Below are 26,160 nucleotides of genomic sequence, written 5' to 3' on the forward strand. Positions count from 1 at the left end.
TGCACAATCTGCCATCCGCTTCTCTGCCAACCAACCCCACTGCCATCACAGCCACGGCAGTTATATTAATGACTAATGGCTAACAATTTACAGCTGATGGCCTACTAGTCACCCAAGCTGATGACTAGCTGATGGCCATCTACTACCCAAGCCAGCACCTTTCCACCTGAGGTCGAGAGCCTGGAAACTGCTCTTCTGGCTCTGTCCCCACAGTGTCCTTGAAGCCAAAAGGGACTTTTATGAGGAAGAATTGATTGTCTTGAATGCTGCCAAGAAATCAAGGAAGGTAGTGCCATCATTAGGGTGAGACAGGTGAGGTGCCTTTCTGTACTTGCACAGTCTTGAGTCCAGGGATCTCCTTAAATCTTATTCTTTGGGTGACTTGCTTAACTAACTCTTGCTCTGGACCTAAACCAAAGTGTTCGCTGTGAAGAGTCACTGAATGTGGCAACCTGGGGCTAATTAATCGTCTTCATGAAAAGAGTTTTAGTGAAGCTTTGGGAGACAAATGCAGGGCTGTAATCATTTAAAAATTGGAGATACTGTACATGTATGTACACGGTTATGGGAAACATGTAATTCAGGGGGAGCGACTGGTAACAGAGAAGAGAGAGAGAGAGAGCATATAACCTAAAGAACAAAAGCCCTACAAGGTAAGAGGAGAGAATCCTAGGGTTAATGTGCAGGGACTGGCCTTGTATAAGAGGGAGGTGGAGTGGGCACAAATCCAGTAAGTTTGTAGTTTGGGCAATGACAAGACAAAGGAGTTACCAATGATAGCTTCTGTATTCTTTATGAAGTAGGAGTCAAGTTCTTCTCCTGACAGTGGGGAAAAGAGAAAGGAACCAGTTGCCCGGAGAACAGAAAATGTATAAATGGAGGTCAGTGATAACCAGTCATGAAATGGAGGAAGGGCCAGAGGAATCTTTGAACTGGGGTTTGCATATGATGATTTGGAAGGAACAGTAGAGCATTCAGGTTGGAGTCTACCAGGTAGCTGAAAGGGCCGGAATAAAGGAACTTGAGATAATGTTTGAGGTCATTTTCATAGAGGTGAAGTTAAAGGCACAAGATGACTACAATTTCTAACACATAAAAGTGTGGTAGACTGACTTTTTTAGAGCTGGGAAGAGGAAGATAAAGAGGGAAGAAGGAGTAGGAGCCCAAGAAAGACAGTTTCAAATGAGGAGAGCCCGGATGAAATAGTATTCTGCGTATCGAAGAAGATCAAAATGAATGTGATTCAACTTGGATGCTACAGAAAAGCAACAGGGAGGTGGACCGAGGTCCCAGAATGTGGTGACTGAGGAGACCACGCTTTCCTTAGAGGGACAGACTGGAAGGAATAACTGGGCAGTGAAAACAGTAGACAGTCTGTAAATTATTCCAAGAAATTAGGGAAATGAAGATGTGAGACTAGCAGTGAGAACAGAGAACCATGTCAAAACCAGCTTTCAAAATAGGAGATGAGAGGAGAGGAGAGCAGAAGAAGTAGAATATTCTGAAGGAAGTCAGAGATGATATTTGAGGTCCTGGAGGAGCCAGAAGGTGCAGAATCAAGGTTAACTTTTGAGGGTTTCACAGAAATAAAATGATGAATCTTCATTGTGGTTGACATTGTGTTTGGGAATGGGTAGCATGTTGCTTCAAATACTTAGAGGCAGAGGGAGATGTAGTAAAGGCAAAACCCATGCCAACTGGACTTGATCATTCTATGTTGAAGGCATTCTCTGGTTCGGACACTTCCCTAGTTATCCTATTTAAAGGGGTCTCTGCTACCCTGACCCTGCAATTAGAATTTATTTGTTCTTGCTGAGATTTTGCTTTCAGCTCTGATTTACCAAGATTGTTGCCTCAGCTTGCCCTTTTGTTTCATTCTGCTTTTGTCCTAATGGCTAATAGGTTATGTAAAGTTAAAAAAGAAGCACACAGATGAATTCATCTATGTTTTCAAGATAGCATTTTATTATATTGAAATTTTGTATTCCTCCCCCATCGTTTTATAACATCTCAAACTCTCCATAGAATACTAACAATTCTTCATTATGAATTCTGTTGAATTGTTTATGGAGAATTAATTTATATTTATGTACAAAAACATAACATTCTTACCAGCATTTTATAAATACTGAGGAGTATACTTGTTATATGCTTGTGGGTCTCTCCTACATATACGACAGCAGAGCCACATCAGTTTAATTGACCTTGGCAATCTGCATCTCCAAGTGATATGGCCCTGAGGGACGTTCTCTGCAATTTTAAGCTGTGACTTATTGAAGAACTTGTGTGTCATAATACAATTAAGTCTATATAAAAAAAACAACATTTCATGCATAACATTAAATTGACTAAAAGTTCCTTTTTCAAAACCATTTCTTGTTTTAAATCTACCTTAGAGTATTGTTTTTTTAAATAAGCTCATTCAAACATACTAGTAATTAAAACAGAAAATTACCATAAATCTCTAATGTTTGGTATGAATTGAGGATGTTTTTGTTCTTTTTAAAGACTGCATAAAATTCTAGACACCATATCATTTAACACATTTCTCTCCCATTTGCAGAATAATATAGACTGTGAATAAGCATGTTTTGGGTTTGTTTTTCAAGTTCTTTTTCTGTTCAACTATGGAGCTACTGGGACACATGCTGCCTTCTCTGTCAAGATGCAGTCTCATAGAAATCTGTGGGAATACTGTGCCTGATCTTAACAGAAAATCTCTTTCCCCCACCCTCATTATGTTATAAACAAGAAAGAAAGGATACAGTCCTATTAATATTCATTTAATGTTTCATAGGAAATGGCAAGTAGTTATTTGGTTTGCAAATATAAATATACATTTTCCATCCACTTATGCTTTCACTCCTTCCAAACTAGGAAACGGTAGAACAGAAGATGTGTGTCTGAGGTTTGTTTTCATTGTGTTTCAAGTGAATTGTATCAGCAGAGATGTAAGAGAGCCCTGAGGAGCTCATAGAGGGTACTTACCATGAGGAGGAGGGTGACAATCTAAGTGGTTAAATGAAGGAACTCTTTTCTGTCAAATTATGAATAAAATGCATGTGGATTTTTTTTACTCAATCTTTGATTTGAGTTCTAAGTTAAATACTTTGGAGCTTAAAAATATGGTTAAATAATGGAAATAACTCTATTATATTTCAAAAGAGTCATTGAAATCATGAAAGGTGTTGTTTGGATCCATAATACTAAATTCAACAAAGTTTCAATAAATTCGTGAATTCATTCTCTCTCTCTCTCTCTCTCTCTCTCTCTCTCTCTCTCTCTCTCTCTCTCTCTCTCTCCACACACACACACACACACACACACACACACAGAGGGTGTCAAAAATGTATATATGTTTTAAGAAGGGAAAAACTGTATTAAAATTGCATTGATAGTAACCACTTTGAGCACCTCTTGTAATTGGAGAAGTCAAACGTGACTTGTATTCATCTTTTGTTATTGGTATATATTGAGTACTACAATTTTAATACAGTTTTTTTCCTTTCTTAAAATGTGTATACATTTTTTGGACACCCTCTGTATGTATGTATGTGTGTGTGTGTATGTGTTTGTGTGTGTGTATCTATATTTACATTGAGTCCACTGTGCCTACAGGGAAATGACCCTAACCATTTGATGTTCAAGTTGTAATGAACAGTCATCTTTGCATTGGCTACTTAGTGTCGCTGACAGAAACCGTTTCTGACCCACCATGCACTGGTTTTATTCATATAAGTTGTTCATGTCCTACTTTTCCAAGGATCCTTTGTGGATATTGAAAGTCAAAATATTAGATATTAAAATGGAAACAAATGATCTCTATTTTGATTGACATAAGCTTTACTATAAAATGTTAAATACCCTTACAACCAGCTGCGTGGCTTCTCATTATGTTTTCTATTTATTTCTTAAATAAAAGAGCATATTCAATTTGAAGTCCTCCAAAAAGAGTAAGGGGGAAATTCAGTAGATAATTTTCAAAAGGTGGCCTAGATAATTTTCAGTGTGAAAGAAAATACTTTTCTAGTTTGGAATACAGTGTGAGAGAGTTGTTTATTAGTGAGGTTATCTGGATTATTAACAATGATAAAAATAATCAAAGTAGTTGATATTCAGGTCCAAGATTTCACAGTATAAATGTATCAAATATTGAGGAAAAGAGCATATTTTTTAAAGTAAATATAAGTATGTGTGAATGTTTAGGGACATACAGTATACAATGGAAAGATCCATGAATAAAATAGCCCTTTTGAATTCACAAATAAATGCTGCTCGGTGACTTATGGTGTCTCTACTAAATATTTTAAGAAATGCAAGAGTTATTTATTAAACTTGAAGTAACATCTCCTGACTACTATCTGACTGAGTTAGTGATGGAGCTCTAATATTAAAGTGAATCATACTATGTACATTTTTAAAGCATAAGAAATTATCAAGCACATTACTCAAGAACTTCAATTTAATTCCACAAGCATTTATGCAGCACCTACTGTGTATAATACAGTGTACTCAAGGGTAGATTCAAGCACTATAAGCCCTTAAGTTTATATAATTTGAGGACTCCACTATAAAGAAAAAAAATTACATATTCAAATTTAGTCACGGGGCCCTGAAAGAGACCCATGTAAGTAAGGGACCTTGAAGCTTAAACTTTAATAATTTCACAGTATATATGTGTTTAACTATAATAGCTGCTGAGGGAAATCAAAGATAACTAAGTCATAATCCCTCCTTGCTCAAGCTTAGAGTGAAGTCTGTGCTAACTGTCAAGGATATTCTTGTAAAATATGAGAAAAATGTATAAACGAGCTTTGATCACCTAGTGAAATAATTTTGAATTCCTTCTCATTTAAAAATCATCTTTATTTCATATCACTATAAAAGACAAAGTTATATCACAGTTTTTTTTATTAAAGTTTATTGGGGTGACAATTGTTAGTCAAGTTACACAGATTTCAGGTGTACAATTCTGTATTACATCATCTATAAATCCCATTGTGTGTTCTCCACCCAGAGTCAGTTCTCTTTCCATTCACCATATATTGGATTCCCTTTACCTTCATCTACCACCCACCTCCCCTTTACCCTCTGGTAACCACTACACTATTGTTTGTGTCTATGAGTTTTTGTTTCTTCATTTGTTTGTCTTGTTCTTTTGTTGTGTTCAGTTTTATATACCACACATCAGTGAAGTCATATGGGTCAAAGTCTTAGATAAAGTAGGTCATTTTTTACATAGGAGAATTCTTTTTTACCCCTTGCATATATATATCCCATTACATAAACCATTTAGTGATGGTGTGTTAACAGTTACCATTATTATAGAAAGTTGAATTGACAAGCCATACTCATTATTGACTTTCTTGCAACTCAAGTAACTGTCAACAGATGGTAATGATATTCTGTTATGCAATAGGGAACAAATGATAAAGGTCTCATTTCCTGTGACCTTTAAAAACATTAGAAAAATCTTCTCAACATGCCATTCTGCATTGAAAATAATTACACGAATATTTAATTTTACTCTCAGTGAAAAGTGAAATTGCACCAGAGATACAAACAGTAGCAGATCTAAAATAAAAACCTGAGCACAGTAGTGCTGAGCCATCTACTCATTCATTTATTCATTCATCCATCCATTGAACTGAGAGTCTCCTAATTTCCAAATACTCTGTGGTATAGTAGTGAGTAACATGGACACATTCCTGTTCTCATGGTACATACAATCTTGTGGGGAAAACAATCAATAGTAATCCCTTAATAGGCTTCTAAAATTCTAATATTCTTTAAGTAGAAGGTTACAAATATGTACCAAGGTTTATTTTTATTTCTATTATTGCTCAGAAGAAACTGGTTTTAGTTGCTAGAATATTTTTTACATTTCGTTATTTTATATTTGACTCATTAATCTATTCAACAATTAACTTCCAGAATCTTCCAATCTGTTCTTCTTTAGTATAAATTGTTATATTATCTTTTGGATTGGACTAAAGAATTGCTCCTTTAGTCTGTCCTGAGATACTGAAATTAAAATTCGTGAGATGAATACCTGCAGAGAACATTTTATCCTAAAAACGGGCTCAGTTTGCTCCATCGTATATTGTGCAGTCTACCTTTCTTCATTTATTTAATCAACTCTGTTTCTATTTTACATTCTTTCATCTCCTCAAAATATCAGGAACATGTGTCTGAACTTTCCTTTAGATATTTTTCTTAAAGGAACACAACATCTTCCTTTTTCCATGACACTATATTCATTGAAACACAGCATATTTAGCATCTATTTTAGCATATTTAAAACTATTTTAAGGAATTATTGGTAATGTTTGCGTTTGTTGACTTTTACAAGATAAAACAGAAATTGATATCTCAATGTAACTCTATTCCTGGATCCATTAAATTGTTTAACATTAAGTGCGAATGATTTAGTTTAAATGTTTTCTTTATAGAAGTTCCTGTTGTGAAAGGAAAAGATTGGCCATCGATCATAACTTACACCTGTGACACACAGGAACAAGTTTGGAATCATCTGAGTTATAACAAATTTGTGAAAATAATGGTTATGGACAAATAAAGTTTTAAAAAATGCATTTAAAATCCATTTAAAGGGATTTAAGTGGACTTTATATTCATTAAAATATTTGAAGGGGTATACTTTTCTTCTTCATGGATTCATGCTTCTTAAACATAAATACAAGATCTGTAACATTACCCAAATCTGTGGTCTTTAATTTGTACATGTGAGGTATATTTTGAGTTGGTTAAGTCAATACTTTGAATGTATTGTTAACTCAGATATTTCATTAAATTTCTATTTTTATGCTTCATTAAAAACAGTTGTTTGAATCCCTGGAACAATAATTAAATCAGAATTTTTCTTAATTTTCAAATTATTGTTATGTCATGCACAGAGTAGTCATTGCCTGTTGTCTTTCACTTGTTTTCAGTAAAAGAAGCCTTAAGCCCGATAAAATTTAACAGATGGGGTCTCCCAGAAGTAGATCCGGAAACTATGCAAACCAGTGAACCATGGGTGTTTGCAGGTGGTGATATTGTTGGTATGGCTAACACGACAGTGGAGTCAGTGAATGATGGAAAGCAAGCTTCTTGGTTCATTCACAAATATATACAGGTAGGCATTTGCAATAAATTTCAGTTAATTGTTTCCAATGCGTAAGTACTTCTTTATTTTTGCTACTCATTCATATAAATATTTCTATAAGGTATGTAATGACTATTTATGAAATAGGTCACATACATATTTACTCCGATAAGATGTTTTAAATGTGGATTGGATAACAGAACTGTTTAATTGATTAAAATTTCATTGTGCACTTCTACCAGTGGAATGCTATGAAGTTATTAGTCCTGCTGTGTTCAGAATACTTACCAATGGCTTAAAGACACCGATAATATTTTTATCAAATCTGAGGGGTACACAATATAATAGGAGAATCTGTATTCCCAATGATCTTACACAATACAGAAAACTATGTTGTTTATTCATTTGGATTGGATGAGATCCTATCCACTATCCACCAAATTGTATGCACCTAATTGAAGAGAAAACAAATATTTCATCAATTTCCATGCAATTATTTTTTTTTTCACTATCTAGTTTTGTGATACAAATGTAGAATTTAAAAGTGATAAAATATAAAGTTGAACATGCTCTGGTACAATAACTGTGTGGTCTTTGGGGAAAAAGCCATACTGCTAATACCAGATCTGTTGTCGTACTTTTTGAAGAAATGCTTCATTTCCTTCTTGCTCTATAATTTAATTAGATTTAGCTACAGTGACCTCATTTACATAAAATGTTTCTGGAAAAGTTTGCTTTTGTTAATAAAATTCTTAATTTTTTTCTGGATAGGTTTCCTGTCTCTCTTCTTTTGCTTTCTTTGTTTGTTTTCATATGCTAACAAAATTCATTTTGTCTTTAATACTTTCTTGACTATTTTATTTCCCTTTGCCATGATCACTTAGTCTATTCGATTGTCCTACTGTTTCTGTAATTTTTGCAAGACTACTTATCTCCTAGGTAGGGTCTGTAGTTAGTACTGATTCAGTCATATTTCTTATGTTCAGTTCACCTACCTACTCCCACTTCACTCCAGCATCTTGGAATAGTGGGGCTTTTAGGATGTTTCGGGGTTTGGGCCAAAGTGTGGTGTCCCAGAAATATAGGGCTGCAGGGATGGATGTAACCAATCTACAGGTTTTGCATGGAGACAAAGATTTAGGAAGCGCTGTTTGGGGAGATGACAATCTAAAATTAAGAAAGCCACCCAATCAGTCATAAATCAACATGGACTAGGCTAGCTAGGAAGAAAAGGGAAAAGGGAATGCAATTTTAACAGAAACCTGGGAAGCCAAGGAGATGAGTAGGTAATGGTGCTGGCTACAAGCTCTGTAGCACTTGTATCCTGGAGTCTTCTTGGCTCAGAAATTAACAGAAGGGGCAGTTCAAGACGAATACCCAGGATGGACTCCTGCTTCAACTCCGTTAGCTCTTCCTGTCCCAAAGCTTATCACGCTGTAGTTTTCTCATTCCACTCTTTTTAATAAACTCTCAAGGCTCCCAATGGCACCCCTTCCTGCATAACTCCTTAATCCGTATCCCCAGAAGTGTATTCTCTCCCATGATTCAGCTGGTACTGAACATCTTCACTTGTGTGTGTACCCTACCTTTCAAATTTACTGGGCATTTCCACTTGGATATATATCATACCTACACTTCAAATTCATTTCTTTTAAACCAATCATGCTCTCCCAAACCTGTTCCACTTCCAATATTTAACATTTCTGATTCCTAGGTTCAAGTCCCCTAAATCAGTAGGGGACTCAGACTTCTAGATTACTCAGATTAATAAATTTTCAAAATCAATTTGAAAACCAATATAGGGTTGAGAGCTTCTTATTTTACTGAATAATAGCATTAAAAGAAACATTCAAACACATGAAATTATAATATTGACTCACATATATTAACAAGAAGGTTCATGAGAAAAGTGGGAAGCAGCACAGTCTGAGAATAAGAGATACCTCTTCAGAGAACACAGTTGAAAGATTTACACTAGCATGTTCACACACACACACACACACAAACACACACACACATTTTTCTCGTTATAAAACAGCACTGTAGTACACGCCTTTATTTATGAACTTTTTGTCTAAATTTTCTTCATCTCTCTTGTATGTGTCTATCTCCGTAAAAAATCTTTCATATACTTATTTTAATTTGCTTATTTTTAGTGGAGTATGATTTTTGGTTAACCAGCTATCTCACTGACCAGTCTTTCATCATCTTGAAGAAATGAACGTGGAATCAAGAGATAGGCGAAAAGGCTCTTGTCTTAGTCTAGACAAAACCTAGTGAATGTGTGATTTCAGTTTGCAGGAGTGAAAATGGAGGGAAGGCAGAGAGTCTGAAGAGATTTGAAAGGTAAAATTGAACATGTAGAAAATGGAAGGTGTTGATGTTTTCCCAAATTATTTAACTCCACTTACAGCTTTTAAATTTAAATGCATCAAGAATATTTACTATATTTTATGATGATTGTAGTTTTATAGTGCTTCACAATTGTCATTTGAAGTATTCTTAAGGGTATTTTTCTTTTGACTTCACTTTTTTATTTTTATTTCCCTAACTCTGATAAAATAATTCTGAAAAGAAAATGATCAATTATTTTACATTACTACTTATTCATGAAAGGAACAAAATAGACTTTTGGGTAAGATTTAAATATATATATATATCATATATTTATATATATATATATATATATATATGTATATATATATATATATATATATATATATATATATCACTAGAGAAAATAGTGTTTGAAATATAAAATAGAAAAATTGTGTCCAGTAAGAGTTTTGGATTTGCCTGAAGGGTTCAGATTTGTCAAATAAAATGTTTAATTGCCTGTTACAAATAAAATTGAAATGGAAGATAGGTACAGTCTCTGTCAGGTAAAATCAGCATTTCCACCTGCCTGCCAGTGTGTTGGGTGAAAAGTGCTAAGTAGTGATAAGATTACAAATGAACATACAGGCAAAGTGGGATTTTTCTTTCTACATGCTGTCATTAACTTAGTTCTTGCCTCTATCACCTCTTAAAATTACCTACACTTTCTCCCCTGTCAAATCCAATGCCCCTACATTGCAGCCAGAGTCATTTTTCTAGAATAGAAGTTTGATAGTAATTTCCTTATTTGAAACCCTTCAGAGGTTCCTCTTTGCTCTCAAGATAAAGCCCATACTCCTTAGCTGATAATGCCAATTGGAATTTTACCAACATACCAAGATTTCTGTTGAATCTCAGCCTTTCCCCTACTCCACCAATTTCATCTGTCTGGATCCTACTTGTCCTTCAGGTTTTGTTTCCTCCCCCTCTTCCTGGAACATACTGCTCCTGGTATGTTTTGTAGCACCCTAAGTTGCCCTGATTGAAGCGTTCTTACTGGTCTGTCTCGGCAAACCAGTGACCATGCTTGTTTATTGTTACACCCTCAAAATAAAGAATGTATTCATTCATTAAAAATACATAGTGTGACATAATTCATTTTAAGGGAATTTAAAGAATTTAAATGAATTTAAACAAACCTATTAGTTTGTTACATAAGTTTATTATCACGGTAAATGAATAGTGTTTTCTTACAAATAGCATTCATTAAGAAAAAATTTTTATAATGTTCGAGGTGTATTCCTGAATGAAGGTTTATAACATCTTGCCTTATGGTTTACATTAGTTTGTTTGGGGGAAAGCATAACACTAGATAGTGTGCTTTAAAAATGATTTAATGCACGCATTATTGTAATAATTCAGGCTTGCAATCATTGCAACTGGTTATTTAGAATTTCTTCATAATATATTTTTTTCAGATAAATGTGGTTATTTAAAGACATCATTTTGGGATTTTAGTAATTCTCATAGTTGTCTGAGAGAGCTTCATTTAAATTTCATTAGTTGATTTGATCAATTACTACTTATCGAGTAGCAGCTGTTGGGCCCAACACTTGACTTTGGGAGGGTACCAGAATGAATAAATGAGAAGAGGTATAACACAGTGGTTAGAAATTTGGGCTCTGAATTAAAACAGACCTGGTTTCAAACCCAGTTCCAACACTTTCAAACTGTGTGACCTTGGGCAAGTGATTTACTGCTCCAAGACATGCTCTTCTTGGGGTAAATAGACAATTTATTGATAAACGAGCAATAATGTTTTGAGTTGCTGCCATATTGGATTGCAGAAATGATTATGTAAGAGAATTTAGTCGTTAGTCTGAGCTTAAATATTTGTTGTTTGTGTTGTGGATTATTAGGGATCATTTCTTTTGGATTGCTAAAATGGTATCAGAGGAAAATTATAAAATAGGAAATTTGAATAGAAAGACAAAGTGTAGGGTTTTAACAGATGAAGATTGAAAAGGCTATTTTAGGTAATTATAAAAGCATTTTATTTAGCCATTCATTTATTCATCCCTAGGCAACTGTCTGTCCATGTAGTCATTCATGTATGGTTTCATTCATTCATTCATTCATTCATTCATTCATTCAATAAACAACAATTTTTTTAAAATAGTGCTATCTTTTATAGACAGCACTAATCACTAGGTTTATAAATATGAATTAGAACATGAAACTTGCCATTAATAATCTTACGGTCTGGTAGGGAAGATGGTTGTGTAAACAGACATTTAATACAATACAATAAATGCAATAATAAAAAATGTAAAGGCACACGGTAGTATGGAAGAGATGAAGATTGATTTTGCGTGGATGTGGGTATCAGGATGTGGAGTCAGAAAAGCTTAACAAAAATCAAGATACAAATAAAGAGGGAGGATAAGAAAAACTGGAAGAATACTGAGCTATTTGAATTGAACTTAAAGAGGGCTGCTGGATAAATTGTATAGCTTGCTCACTCCACAAGGGGTACTCAGATGAGGGTACCAGCTGGCTGAAATCCAGACCAAGCTCCACTCACCAAACAATGGTATCTTTTGTTGTGCCATTTCTATTCAGAGGAAGGAGTGCCTTCCTTGAATTTTCACAAAGGTACTTTCTACTTGCTCTGTAAGCCTTGCACCTGTGCAACAGCTTCTTTTTGTTTCACCAAAAGGCAGTCTGGGCTAGTGGAGGCCCCCAAAATAGAGAATCTATAGGGAAAATGGAAGGAAAGATCTGTAATTCTACTGGGGTTACCCAAACATGATGAGAATACACTGTTTAAGATTTTAATGTGGGGTATGTAATGAGGCAGAATGTGGTAGGAATTATTTGCCTAAAGAAGTGATAGTGTCAGATCTGCTATTAACATAAAGAGAAACATTTTCTAATTTGTCAACATTTCCCTCCTTGAAGAGTCAATATTTTATAATATTAAACTTACTTTTCTTTAATTAATATTAGTAATCTGTGGTCTAATAAGATTTCAGCTTAATTTATGTATAGGTTGGTGCAAAAGTGATTGCGGTTTAAAAGGATACAAACAAATCGCAAAAACTGCAATCACTTTTGCACCATCGTAATAATATTATGCTAGTGAAATCCAGGCATAATTGAGTTTTCTTCTGCCACTTGAAAAGAATTACTGAATATCAAAGGTAATTTTGACAGTGTACCCAAAGAAAGAGTATATAACTGAAAGAATGACTGTAGCTAAACAAAAAATTGTATAAATTTTAAAATACATCTGTACTTTTACTTGCATCTTTCTAATGTATTTATTTAACGTGTGTGTGTGTGTGTGTGTGTGTGTGTGTGTGTGTGTGGTGTGTTGTGTGGTCAGATGGATAGATAAAAGGTTCTGTACCAGAAAAAAATAACCACACTGACCTATCATAATGATGTTTGAATTCAAAGGTTACCCATATAAAATGGAAAAAAATATACAATATGACACAATGGAAAACTAAATTTACTACAACCAGTCAACACTAAAATAGTCAAGAAATAGAATTCAATTTTGACTAAAATTATGGGAAAAATCTCATGAAAAAAGTGGTCCCTGATTTTTATGCCCTTTGTAATATACCTTTTATATTCACTTGTCAATTATTGTAATAATGCTACTGTTTGTTTAACATCTATTATATATTGTGCATTTGTTGGTTACAGTGATCTTGTGAAATGGGTATAATTGTCCTTGTCTCACAGCTTTAAAAAATAAAGTCTCAAATGATAAAGAAATCTATTCCAGGTCAGTATCTTGTCAGTAAGGAACCCAGGATTTGAACACAGGCATGTCCAGGTATTATCTTCCCCTGGACTGAACTACTTCCCTGGTACTTTTAATTCTGGATTCTTACTCTTCTTGCCAATCAGCAGCAGTCCTACAGTACGTCTTAAAATTTAAAAATATAATACTGCATTAGAACTTAACCTGAGAGTTCCTCTATAGTTTGAGACTGAAATTAGAAGATTGTGATTGGAGGCTGTAATCTGTGTGAAACTTCATTCTGGTTAAAAATACGCCTGAACCAGAATGTGGATAGGAAAGTTCTAAGAATATGAACAGTCCACATCTTCTAAGTTCCAAAGAAAATAGAGGGACAGTTAGCTCAATTAGTATGACTGAAGTCCTAAATCTAATTGTTAATTGAGGATAAAAGTGAGGCATTTTAATTATACAGATGAATCCAGAATATTCATTAACAATAAATTGGTTAAATCCAGAATATTTATTTAAAAACACAGGAGTAAAAATAAGTTATCTTATCTGTTACGTCTTAAGCTCTGGTGGTTCATAAAAGGTGGAAAGAATTCACACACTCAGCCTGAAATGAGGAGAGCAAGGTAGTTAAGTTCATACAAGAAGAAAGAAGCCAGCTTAGATGTTGCTGGGGCAGAGGACTGCACCTAACTTTAGGTTAGCTTTTTCTTATATAGGAAAGTGTAGGCAAATTTCCTAACAGCAGGAGATGTGACATATAGACTGAGGTCATTTGATTGACATATGTTGGTTATATAACTGGTTTCTTTCTGCGCATGCTCTTACCCAGAATGCATACAGAAAAACCCACAAGGGGGCCAAACCTTAATGTTGATTCCATTTTAATTGCATTATACTTAGGCTAGAGTTCAACTCAAGGGCAGGTTTTGGCAGTTTGCGCATGTATGAAGAACCAGTTAAAACTTGGGTCTTGTCTCCTTTTTTTATGAGGGTTTGGACATCTTAGATTTATTTCTAGGGGATGAATCTGGGCGGTTCTTGGGGAGGGGATGCAGGCCTGGGCAGTCCCCCTTCAGGTTCACTTTTAGTAACCCTCTTCTGCCGCATGGTTATCCTATGAAACAAAAATCAATAATTAGCTGGTTAATCAGAAAAAATTAAAATGGGGAACTGTAAAAAGGATAGACATGCACGTCAAGCATGTCATTTTAATTTAAAGCTTACAGATGTTTCCTCATTTTCATTTTTCATAAAAAAATGCAGTGCCAAGACCTTTTGAATCCAATAGCTGAAGTTCTATCATGTTCCTTACTAAACTTATCTATAATATATTGTTTACAGTTTCTAGTTTTGTTTTTAAAGTGGGGCAACACCTTCAAGAAAAAGATATAATATATTCCAGAAAATTGCTTTTTATGACATATGGTTGCCTTGTAGTCATTGTTTATCCCACACCTACTTTGACAGCAAATGTTTAGTAACTTATTTTACAATATCTTTTGAACACATTTAACTTAGTTTTCACAGAATCACCCCTCTTTGGTTTTACATTCATATAACTCACCAATTTATGTAATTTTTATTTACATTTATAACCAACACAAATGGGGTGAGAAACATACAAGTGACTCTCAGGGGGCGCACAGCTATCTTGACTGGTGGGAATAGAAAGTTTCCAGGCACACAAGGGTACTCTACTGGTGACAAAGACTCGGCACTCTTTTGCTATTCTTTGTGAGTCTCACACAGGAAAAGGAGAGAAGATATTAGTCCAGTGAATCTGTTAAGTGCAACCAACTTGATTAAGAGAGCCTACAATGTGCCTAGGGTCCTTCTTTACAAAAGCACCACAGAAACGGCTTAATACCAAATGTTATTAACTTACAAAAATGCAATCATTCAGAAAATTGAGTACTCACTGTGTTCTAGTATGAGCATATACAGAATTCAGTCACTAAAGTAGAGAAAAAGGCTATGTGGTATCTTACCATGCTATATTCTTCATTGAAAACAAACTTGGAGATGGAATACAGGCTAAGTGTTTCTAAATTCTAATCCCAGATCAGAAGCATATATTTCCTTAAAGTAGTCATGGTCGTACTGTGAAGATGATCTAATAAACATGGGAATATTTGTCAGATAAAGTTGGTCTAAATATATGGAAATTATAATGTCAAAACTCACTAGTTTGATTACATCGTTAGAGTGATCCTTTGTTCGTGTCATTATTATGTGATTCAGAGTTCTGTTTTAAAGTCACTATCTCTTAGATGCAACATTTGAAAACTACAATATTTATTACTAGTAGTGGTCAACTAAATTTACATGTTACTGTTATGAAAGCACTTGTAATGGGAGAAACATAAATATTAAGAGACAAGGATGAAAATTACTACTGGAAGGATAAATATGGAATGAATAGGTAGGGATAGAATTTGAAATAAAGGAAAGAATTTGCATAGACCTTATTCAAATACAGGCAAGAAATGGAAAGGAAAAGATTTGTGGGTTTTTTTTCCCCAGGTAGAATTCATTTGGTGAAAATCAAACAATTATGAGAAACTGCAAAGATTAAGGAAGGAGGCATTGGGACATAAAACATTTAAAAAAAGTTTTGGTTACTATGTTTACAAGTGATTTTAGGAATCGGTGAAAACTTAGTTACAGAATAGTTGAAGTTAAATAGTTATAGATTATTGTTTATTGACAGCCAGCATTTGAGGTCAACTTTCAACAACAACGAAAAGTTATTTTTTCACTATTGGTTTAGTTTCAATATTTCTGTTATATGCATGAGTTTGTCTAATGTGTGTTCTCAAATGATATTAGTTTTTTCTTCCTCAAGCTTTATTCTTTATTAAAATATGCTGTATTTTTATAACTATCCATGTTAAGGTACCTGATACTATTGTGATTATTTCAGTTGTGAATCTGTTATACTTTCCAATTTGTCAATCTCCTCTGAAACTAATTTTTGTGGCAGAATTATCTTAAAACAGATATACAAAATACACACATAAATATTCTGGCATCATACTAGCTCAAAAGTGTCTTTCTTAGCTCTATAAGATCACAGAACACAAGTATCTTTTAAGTTTCAGATTTCTACAGTGTTTTCCAGCTCAGTGACAAAGCTTATATATTTTAATAAAGTTCTCTAACAGTTAACGTTATTCTACTCAGATGTATATCGAATATGGCTATATTTTGAAATAAGTGTTTTTAAAATTCTTTAAAACTATCATAAATTCCTTGCATTGATGGTCCACTTTTCTGCTGCTTGAGATTTTTGTGTATTTTCTTCTGATTTGATGGAGGCACAAAAGAATCACTAGTTGTTGAGGGAACTCAGTATCTCAGAGGACTGGTAATGAGCTACAAACCCTTTAACCTCTTGGCAACTAGTTCAGATCTGCCCCAGGTCAAGAGTGACAGAAAGTCATTACCATTTGATGGCAGTTCAATAGGCTATGTGAAAGGAATTTGTGATTTTAGTACCTGGTAGAAAGAGATTCCTGCAGTAGTCCTGCCCCAGAATGAGTCAGTACAAAATGGTAGTTGTGATTTTAGTTCGAAGAGAAAAGAGTCTGATCATTGATTGCTAAGGATTCCATGTCCTTCCTCTGAGTTGAGCCTCCTCTTGGTGAACTTGTTGATGGAACGGAGTGGGAAAGCCCAACTGGTGCTGGTGTTGGTTTGGGATTTGAGGCCTCGGTGCACATCCCTAGGAATCCCTATCTGTCATTGCTGGTAATGAGGAACAATTCAGCATCACTACATTGACTTTTAAAAAGTGATTTTAGTCCCAGATGGTGATTAATTCAAGGCTGAAAGTTACATCATGCACATGTCCTGTTTTTTCAGTGCCCTCTGCATATATTTTTTAAACCTTTAATTTTCCTTTTTAATCATATTATTAATTTCATCTACATTTGGACATATGACTGAACATTTCGATAGGCTATTCATTCCCATTGATCTTTCACTGGAGAAATATTGAGTTAACAAACAAGAATAGAACATTGTAAGGACACTGTGAAGATGGAGAATTTGAAAATGAGCACAGTGCTAAAGGATCATTGCTATAAAATTAATTGAACTATGTGTTTTCCTATCAGTAAATGAAATCTTTCACCTTCTGTCATTTTTAGGGATTGAGATTATGTGAGGGATTTTTTTCTTTCTAATATCTTTAGTGACCAGTCGGGTTACTAACACTTTCTGATTTGGAGTTTCTTTAAAAGGAATTATCTTTCTAAATAGGAAAAAGGCACATGTTTATACTTGAAAGATATATATAAGATCACAGCATTTCTTACTATTGGAATATTTACAATTTTATTTTATATTGGGCTCCATGACTTTCAAAATGAACCCACATTGTCAGACTGTAAGAATTTTAAAACTATCTTTAATAATTTTTATGATGTGAAAATAACACCCAAAGAACGATGGTGATTGTGCCTCATGTTAAAGATTTCTGCTCTGGACAAAGATGAACAGTTGCTAAAAATATGACAGTCTGGGATTTTAGAAAACAAACTTAGAAGAACTTATCCATACCCAAGTCTATGGTGCTTAGAAGACCTTCTATGCCAACTTTAAATAAAACACGCTTGTTATCATTATCATTTCTGAAAATATCACTTTCATTCCACATCTTCATAGGCTTTCTTTTGCCCTGACATATGCCAGTGGTTTCTACAATATCTGAAGAACTATGATTTGAGAATTAGAAATTTAAATTGCACAGGCTTAATATTAGAGCATTTCCGCTACCCTTTGCAGGTTTTGAGGCAGCTTATTCGACCTTACAGTCTCACCAGGAAGCTAATGGGAAAGCCTTGCAGCAATCTTCACAGGAAAGTTTCCAAATGTCAAGTGTCATCTTTCCAGCTGTTAGATGAATGGGTAGCCAAGAGGCATTTATTTGGGTGGGCAGCCCCTGTGAAATCTGGGTGAGGCAGGAGAAAGGCTATAATTTGGTGGTTAGTTTACCAGCGTTGGTATAGTTACAAATCTCCTAGCCAGGGAAAGGACTTCATTTTTTGATTTTAATGATTGGCGGCCAACTGCAGTGTTCTTGCACTTAGACAATAAAAGTGCCTTAAAAGGGGGAAGGGGAGAGTCATTGATATGTCGTATTAATTTTTGAGTCCTCTTCTGCTTAGGATAAAAACAGCCTTATTCACAGAGCTCACTTCTACTTCTCTAAACCCCTCTCTTCAACTGAGAGGAGGTAGGGCTTTTCAAATGACAAACATATTAAAATCTTGAGTCCTATTGAAAAAATGTCCTTCAGTTTAAGATATATTGCAAACTCTTTAATTCCTATGTTAAAAGAAGATTGATAGAAATCATTGGACACTGTCAGGTTGAAAAACAATGAATATCAATAAAAATGCAGTTTTAAATCATAATGGATTCAGTTTGAGGTAGTGATAGATTCAAAAAAATAATATTGAAGTATGTCATGGATAAATGCTGTTTCCATGCTAAGTTTTTCTACTTGGTCAGGATCACAGTGCTGATAGGACCTCAGCCCAATTTCTCATTGGGAAACTGGGCCTTGAGACTGAACTAAAATCAGAAGTGCATGGGATCTCATTTTTATACCTTTCAATGGGAGAAGTAAAGTTAAATTTGCTTATAGTCGTTGAAAAATGAAGTCCATTGCAAGTGCTTATAGGTAAACATACAGTGAACTCTATAATACTGTCTGTAGGTTTTGCCTCTTTGATGATACATTCAGGTTGATTTTTGGTATACTCCCTAGCTAATATTTTTAAATAATTATTAAGTATCAGGGACATGACGTTCCTTCTATTAAAAATCCTATTTTTAATAACGTGTAGTTTTTTCGTATACAAAGGAGGATTTATTTTTTTTATAACGTCTATATGTTGTAAAAGGACATCAAGGGAAAAAAGAATGATCGTATATCTAATGCAGCTATCAAAACAAAACTAGTTGGTGACAGCAGAAGAAAATACCACAACTAATAAGTAATTTTAATGTCTCTTACTATAGACTTTGTATAGTGTTCCAAACCTTTATTAAATTGCAGCGTTTGACCTGAAAAGTAATTTAAAATGAAATTGTCTCCATAAAGGCAGAATGTTTCCTTACTAATATAGCAGTAGATTGCTACTTCAGGCCGATAAATCAAGATTAGAAAGGGTAGAAAACAATAACTCTGAAAAATCTGATTGTGACATACAGAACCTGATATCAGTATATGCTGATGGAGTATGAAAGAAATTAGCCACTGCTGTGTCACTTGGTCCAAGTGGGCTATAGGTGTTAAGAACTCCATACCTAATCCAACGCCTTGGTGCCTGGGGCTATATGGCACTAATGCCAATATCACAGTAGAACAAAGCACAGAAAACCTTTAGTTTGCTGGGGGAGTTTCAAATGCAAAATAACTCAATTAGGAATTTTATCCAAAATTGTGTTACTCTGCATTAAGTGATTTGGTCAAGTTGAGTCGTACACAAGTTGTAAAGGATCAGATTGAAAAACTATCTGGATTGTGGAAGTGTAACTGAAGCCTATGTCTAGTTTTTTATTAATTACTCATTAATTCTGGGACCTTTGGGAATACCATGTTGCCTTTTGGTTTTCTTGCTTATGGCTCTGAGACAGCACATTGTAGTCATAGAGGTGGAGTTCCCAGCTCAAGGATTTAAAAACTTCTAAAATCTCAGATACAGTATCTTGAGCCTCACTATTTTCATCCACAAAAAACCCAAAATTTTATATATATATATATAAATTTTATATATATATATATAAATTTTATATATATATATATAAATTTTATATATATATATATAAATTTTATATATATATATATAAATTTTATATATATATATATAAATTTTATATATATATATATAAATTTTATATATATATATATATATATATATATATATATATATATATATATATATATATATTTGTTGTTGTTGTTGTTGTTGTTTGGTTCTGAAACCCAAAAATAAAAAACTAAATATTCAATACACATTATATGCTGATTAACTTTTTAGGGGCTTAACATTCCCATTATGCTCAAAAGTGCCTCAGAGGAAACCATTCCCCCCCCTCCCATTTTACAAATTAAAACACCTGTGCTGAAGTTGAGTATGTCCCTGGAAGTCATTTGATTCAACCACTTAACATATTGTTCAGGAAGATAAGGAACGGATTTTAGAAGAGTAACTCAAGTAACCGAAGAATTCATTCAAGAGACTACAACAATAGAATTAATTTAGGAGAAAAGAACAAAGGGTTTTAAAATAAATATATTAAATATCTTCAAAGAAATAAAGACATCAATAAGATCCATAAAAAAGAACAGGAAAAATAAGACCTTTCTTAAGGTTGTTTGGACTAGGTAATGGCCATTCTGGGGCTAGAACCCAAGTTTGTCCATTCTCAGACATTGAGTTCTTTTCAATCACTACCTTGCCTGTTCCTCATGTGTTCTCTAATTTAGTTGAGCTTCTGCTGAGCATGTGGAAGACAGAACACCAGGTAAGTCCCTGCCAGTCATCAGAGAACTCTGTGCCAAAGTGGGGATGAGAACAATGGTGCTGAACATTTGAAATCTATGTAATAGGCCTCAAAATTATTTTATTTTTGGATCACTTCTCACATATGATGCAATCACTGTATGCTAGACAACATCCCACTTGAATGTAGCCTGCAAACTGATTTTTTTGGCAGTTGTGCTCTGTGGTATCCTCAGTGTCTAGAACAATGCCTACTTCATAGTAGGTGGTTGGCCAATGAAATGCCCCCATAGGGTAGGCACATTATAAATACAGTTGAAAAACTGAATATGCTGAGAAAATGTTTTAGATTACAGGGCACATGAGGTGGAGGAAGCAGATTTTACAATTTCACTTGGCTCTGGTGATAAATACAGAGGGTGCCAAAAAAAATGTATACACATTTTAAGAAAGGAAAAAACGATATTAAAATTTAATATTCAATAAATACCAATAACAATAGATTAATACACGTCATGTGCATATTTTTTTTTGGCACCCCTGGTACTTTAGATTGCTAAAACAGGTGATGGACGTAACAGGTGATGGAAGGATGAAAATGAACATACCAGTGCCTTATAATTCTTCTGGTTTGATCCTCATAATTAATCATCATTCATAATAACTGTTTTAAAGATGAGACAAATGAGTTTTAGAAAAGCCTAACGGACCTGTTTAGGGTCACAAAATGACCTCTGAGCAGCTACACTGGTTTTATCCCTGCATCCGATTCCCATCTTAGCCTATATCGGAGACTTCTCCTTCCAGAAATACAAGGGTTAATAGGTCAACACAGAAGCAGGCATTGCCTGGTAGGTTGTTGACTTGCAATTTTGAGCTTTTTATTTCAAGTCTTAATATTTAACATTGCTGCTGTCACCTTTCTTAAATGTCAGCTTCTTTTATTTACCTTCATCACTCCCACCTTGATCGCACTGCCGTCTTTGTGCTGCATGGATTTGCTGTCAGGCATTACCCTATGCTGGTCACTAGGCTTCTCTCACTGGAGTCACTGACATCCTGTCAGCTGTGTCACCACCTTTGCCCCTGGGTCTCTGAATATAGCAATTGTTACCTTCTTGATTGACACTTTTGAAAATTTGTCAACATGTTATTTTTTTGTGGGGGGTGGGGCGCAGTCCATGGCTAATTTACAAGTCATTTCTTAAAAGTTAATTTACTGCCTTTTAAGAGACCTTTTGGGCTGTATGAAATAGAGACTGTGTAATAGTCTATGTGCTGTTTTCTTAATTGATGATATTGTAATTAGTAAAAGGTAAAAGAAACCAACATTATTGCTAAAGCTAAATTGATAAATTGGACCATTCATTTCAAAGTTATAAAGAAAGTATACCAAAACTTTGTTGACACATGCATAATAACTCTGCTCACTTCCTTCTGGTATCTGCTCAGATGTTATTTTATTTTATTTTATGTTATGTTATGTTATGCTATGTTATGTTATGTTCAAGTGTTTGTTCATCTATTTATTGACTAGTTGGAAATTTTACATAAGAAGACGCAACGTCTACCGTGTGTGTTGCAATTTTTTTTCTTGAGCTTTATGTATGTGTATATATATATATATATATATATATATGTTTAAAGAAGCCTCCATAGGTAGCAAATGAAAACATTCCCTGGCCCCAGCCACACTACTCCCAAAGCCACATACCCTGCTTTCTGTGTCTCAGGAGAAGTCACTTATATGCACACTATGCTGGGTTCCTGAATCCAATTCCAATGTGTATATATCAGAGGGGACAGTTTCCCTACACCACCAAGTGATGCTCGGGATATTGGGTATCCTACAATTTAACTCAATTATGACACTACTTGGAGATAGTATCAGGTCCCACAGGTAAGGGGCCAATCCTATGAAACTGCCCCCCTGTGGGGACAAAGCCCCCAAAAACAGTTTCCAGGCTCTCGGCCTCACAATAGAAAGGTGCTGGCTCGGGTAGTAAATGGCCATCAACTGTGATCAGATGGCCAGCAGCCGTGGCTAGTTGACCGTCAGCTGTAACCCGTAGGCCATTGGCCACTAATATAACGGCTGTGGCTACGCTAGCAGAAAGAAATGGGGGCTAGCAAGAAGATGGTGGCTGGCAAGCGCGGACTGCTGTTAGGCAGATTATGTAGATCCTCCTTCCTGTGTCTCCAGCCCAGCCGCCAGCGAGAATATATTGGTTTGACTCCCCTATTTATGGCTCCGTGGGTGTTCCTTTTTGGCCTTACCGTGTCCTGCATTCTTATGTGGAGAGCGGTAGCGGAGACCCCGCAGACCACCCCGCCGGATGCCCTGCACGACAAATGGCGCAGCGAGCAGGGTTCCCCGCGTGACACATGGCGTAGTCGGCAGGATACGGTGCTGGCCAAAGCTTTCCGAAGGGCAGTGGAGCAGTTTGTGCGTATGAAAGCTCAGTCTGAGGAAGACCAGGAGGAGCAGCTGCCGGAGAGCTCGATTCCCGTGGAGGGGTGGAAAGATGTGGATGGTTCCCCAACCAGCAGAGGCCGGAGAAAGCGAAGGTTGTTGCTGCCCTGTGGGCTGGGAACTGCTTGCTGAGGCAGCCCGGATGCAGGACTTTTAGTCCCAGGAGGAAACGCTTGCTGAGTCCTCCGTGGGAGATGAGGGTGAGGTCAAGGTCATCCCTCACCCCCAGGACAGCCCTGGCGAATGACTATGGACTATGGGGAATTGCCTTCTATCCCTAATTTAATGGACGCTTGACTGTGGGAACATACCACCATGTAGGGGGACTGGCGGATGTTTGCTTTTGTGTCTTGACTGGCCGCCATTGATAATATGTAAGCACCTTGATGTGAGCCACTGTTGTTCCAGCACAGTACCCCGAGAGGCCCAGAGAGAGAGTGGCAGTGCCCTGAGGCCCTGGCTGTGTCGAGGAAGTCTGGCTGTGCCCAGAGAGAGTGGCAGTGCCCTGAGAGGCCCTGGCTGTGTCCAGGAAGTCTGGCTGTGCCCAGAGAGAGTGGCAGTGCCCTGAGGGCCCTAGCTGTGTCCAGGAAGTCTGGCTGTGCCCAGAGAGAGTGGCAGTGCCCTGAGAGCCCTGGCTGTGTCCAGGAAGTCTGGCTGTGTCCAGAGAGAGTGGCAGTGCCCTGAGAGACTCTGGCTGTGCCCGGGGAGACTGGTGGTACCCTAAGAAGCCCAGGAAGTCTGGCTGTGCCCAGAAGTACTGTGGTGGTGCCCTGAGAAAACCTGGCTGTGCCCGGGGAAACAGGTGGTACCCTAAGAAGCCCAGGAAGTCTGGCTGTGCCCAGAAGTACTGTGGTGGTGCCCTGAGAAAACCTGGCTGTGCCCAGGGAAAACAGGTGGTACCCTAAGAAGCCCAGGAAGTCTGGCTGTGCCCAGAAGTACTGTGGTGGTGCCCTGAGAAACCCTGGCTGTGCCCAGAGAGCCTGGCTGTGTTCAGGATAGTGCATTCACCTCCAGGCTCCTTGCACAGGGCCCCTTGCAGAAGACGCTTGTCGCGTAGATTGTGAGGCGAGACCCTGTAGGGGTGGAGTGTGGGGACAAAGCCCCCAAAAACAGTTTCCAGGCTCTCGGCCTCACAATAGAAAGGTGCTGGCTCGGGTAGTAAATGGCCATCAACTGTGATCAGATGGCCAGCAGCTGTGGCTAGTTGACCGTCAGCTGTAACCCGTAGGCCATTGGCCACTAATATAACGGCTGTGGCTACGCTAGCAGAAGGAAATGGGGGCTAGCAAGAAGATGGTGGCTGGCAAGCGCGGACTGCTGTTAGGCAGATTATGTAGATCCTCCTTCCTGTGTCTCCAGCCCAGCCGCCAGCGAGAATATATTGGTTTGACTCCCCTATTTATGGCTCCGTGGGTGTTCCTTTTTGGCCTTACCGTGTCCTGCGTTCTTATGTGGAGAGCGGTAGCAGAGACCCCGCAGACCACCCCGCCGGACGCCCTGCACGACAAATGGCGCAGCGAGCAGGGTTCCCCGCGTGACACCCCCTTTCTTTCCCCACCACTTCAGATGCCAGTTACCACCTGTGCTTCTGGCCAACCTGCTATATATTGGAGGTTCCAATGATACTCTCCAACTCAGACACCAATCACAAGTCCAGGTACTTCTGACAGACCAACTGACTTCCATGTCCTCTCCAGGCACATCACTTTCCCCAGTCCATGTGGTCACCAACTCAGAATCTCTCCAAACCTGTCCTTTTGGTTTTTATGGATGCTTCATTACATAGGCATGATTGATTAAATCAGTGGCCATTGGTGATTGATTCAACCTCCAGCCCTTCTCTCCTCCCCAGAGGTCAGGTAGTCAGGCAGTTGGGACTGAAATTTCCAACCCTGTAAACATAGGGTTGGTTCTCCTGGCAACCAGTTCCCATTTTTGGGTGTTTTCCAAGAGTCACCTCATTAACATAACAGACGCCTTCATTGCTCTTATCACTTAGTAAATTCTAAGGGTTTTGGAAGCAATATGCCAGAAACAGGATGAAGTCTAAATATATATTTCTTATTATAAATCATGATATCACTCACACACATACACACACAGACACACACACACACACACACACATCTGTTTTTGTCTGTCTCTTTCCTCCCCTCACCATCACTTTGTAATGTGAGACCTATGAGACCAGAAAATGTACTTTGTTTATTGCTGTGTTCCAAGTACCTGGTCACAATGCCTACTATCTAGTAGATGCTTCACAAATATTGTTGAAAAACTGAATATGCTGAGGAAACATTTTAGATCACGAAACGCATGAGTTTCAGGAAGCAAATTTGGCTCATTGGTGTTTCTAGCTCATGCTGCCATAACAAATACCATAGATCTGGTGGTTTTCAACACCAGAAATTTATTTTCTCATAGTTCTGGAAATTGAGATCAGGGTGCCAGCATGATTGGGTTCTGGTGAGTGCTGTCTTCCTGGCTTATAGATAGTACCTTCTTGCTGTGTCCTCGTATGGTGGAGAGAGAGAAACAGAAAGAAACAGAGAGAGACAGAGAGAGAGAGAGAGAGAGAGAGAGAGAGAGACAGAGAGAGAGCAGTTAGCTGTCTGGTGTCTCTTCTTACAAGGGCACTAATCCCATCATGGGGGCCTCACTTCCATGATCTCGTCTAAATTTAAGTAACTCCCAAATGCTCACTCCCAAATCACTTTGGAAGTCAGGGCTTCAACATACGATTTAGGGGAAGTGCAATGCAGTCCATAGCAAATGCTAAAGGAGCTGGTACTTGGCATCAGGAGTCAAGTTTACATGGAAACAGAAGAATAAAAAAAGAGCATCCCAGGTAGAGAGAATAGCAAGTGCATATACCAGGGAAAGATAGAGTTTGGTGGGAGTCACCTGTGACTGATAGGTGTGTTTACATAGAGAGTGGCATAAGGTGAATTTGGATAGGGGCAAAGGACCAGATCAT

At 36.8% G+C, this 26,160-nt stretch overlaps 1 protein-coding gene across 3 annotated transcripts in view; it reads left to right on the forward strand.

Moving 5' to 3' along the window:
• DPYD (dihydropyrimidine dehydrogenase) overlaps positions 1-26,160 on the forward strand; it is a 696,413-nt gene that overhangs the window by 375,665 nt on the left and 294,588 nt on the right. For all 3 annotated transcript variants that reach the window (XR_013991662.1, XM_081024809.1, XM_081024810.1), the window contains one exon: positions 6,951-7,135. Coding sequence is in view for 2 of the 3 variants with exons in the window: in XM_081024809.1 (XP_080880935.1) it covers positions 6,951-7,135 (185 nt within the window). In the remaining variant the exon portion in view is untranslated. The remainder of the gene's footprint in view (positions 1-6,950; positions 7,136-26,160) is intronic.

This window comes from Rhinolophus hipposideros (genome assembly GCF_964194185.1).
Source record: "Rhinolophus hipposideros genome assembly, chromosome: 19".
NCBI lineage: Eukaryota > Metazoa > Chordata > Mammalia > Chiroptera > Rhinolophidae > Rhinolophus > Rhinolophus hipposideros.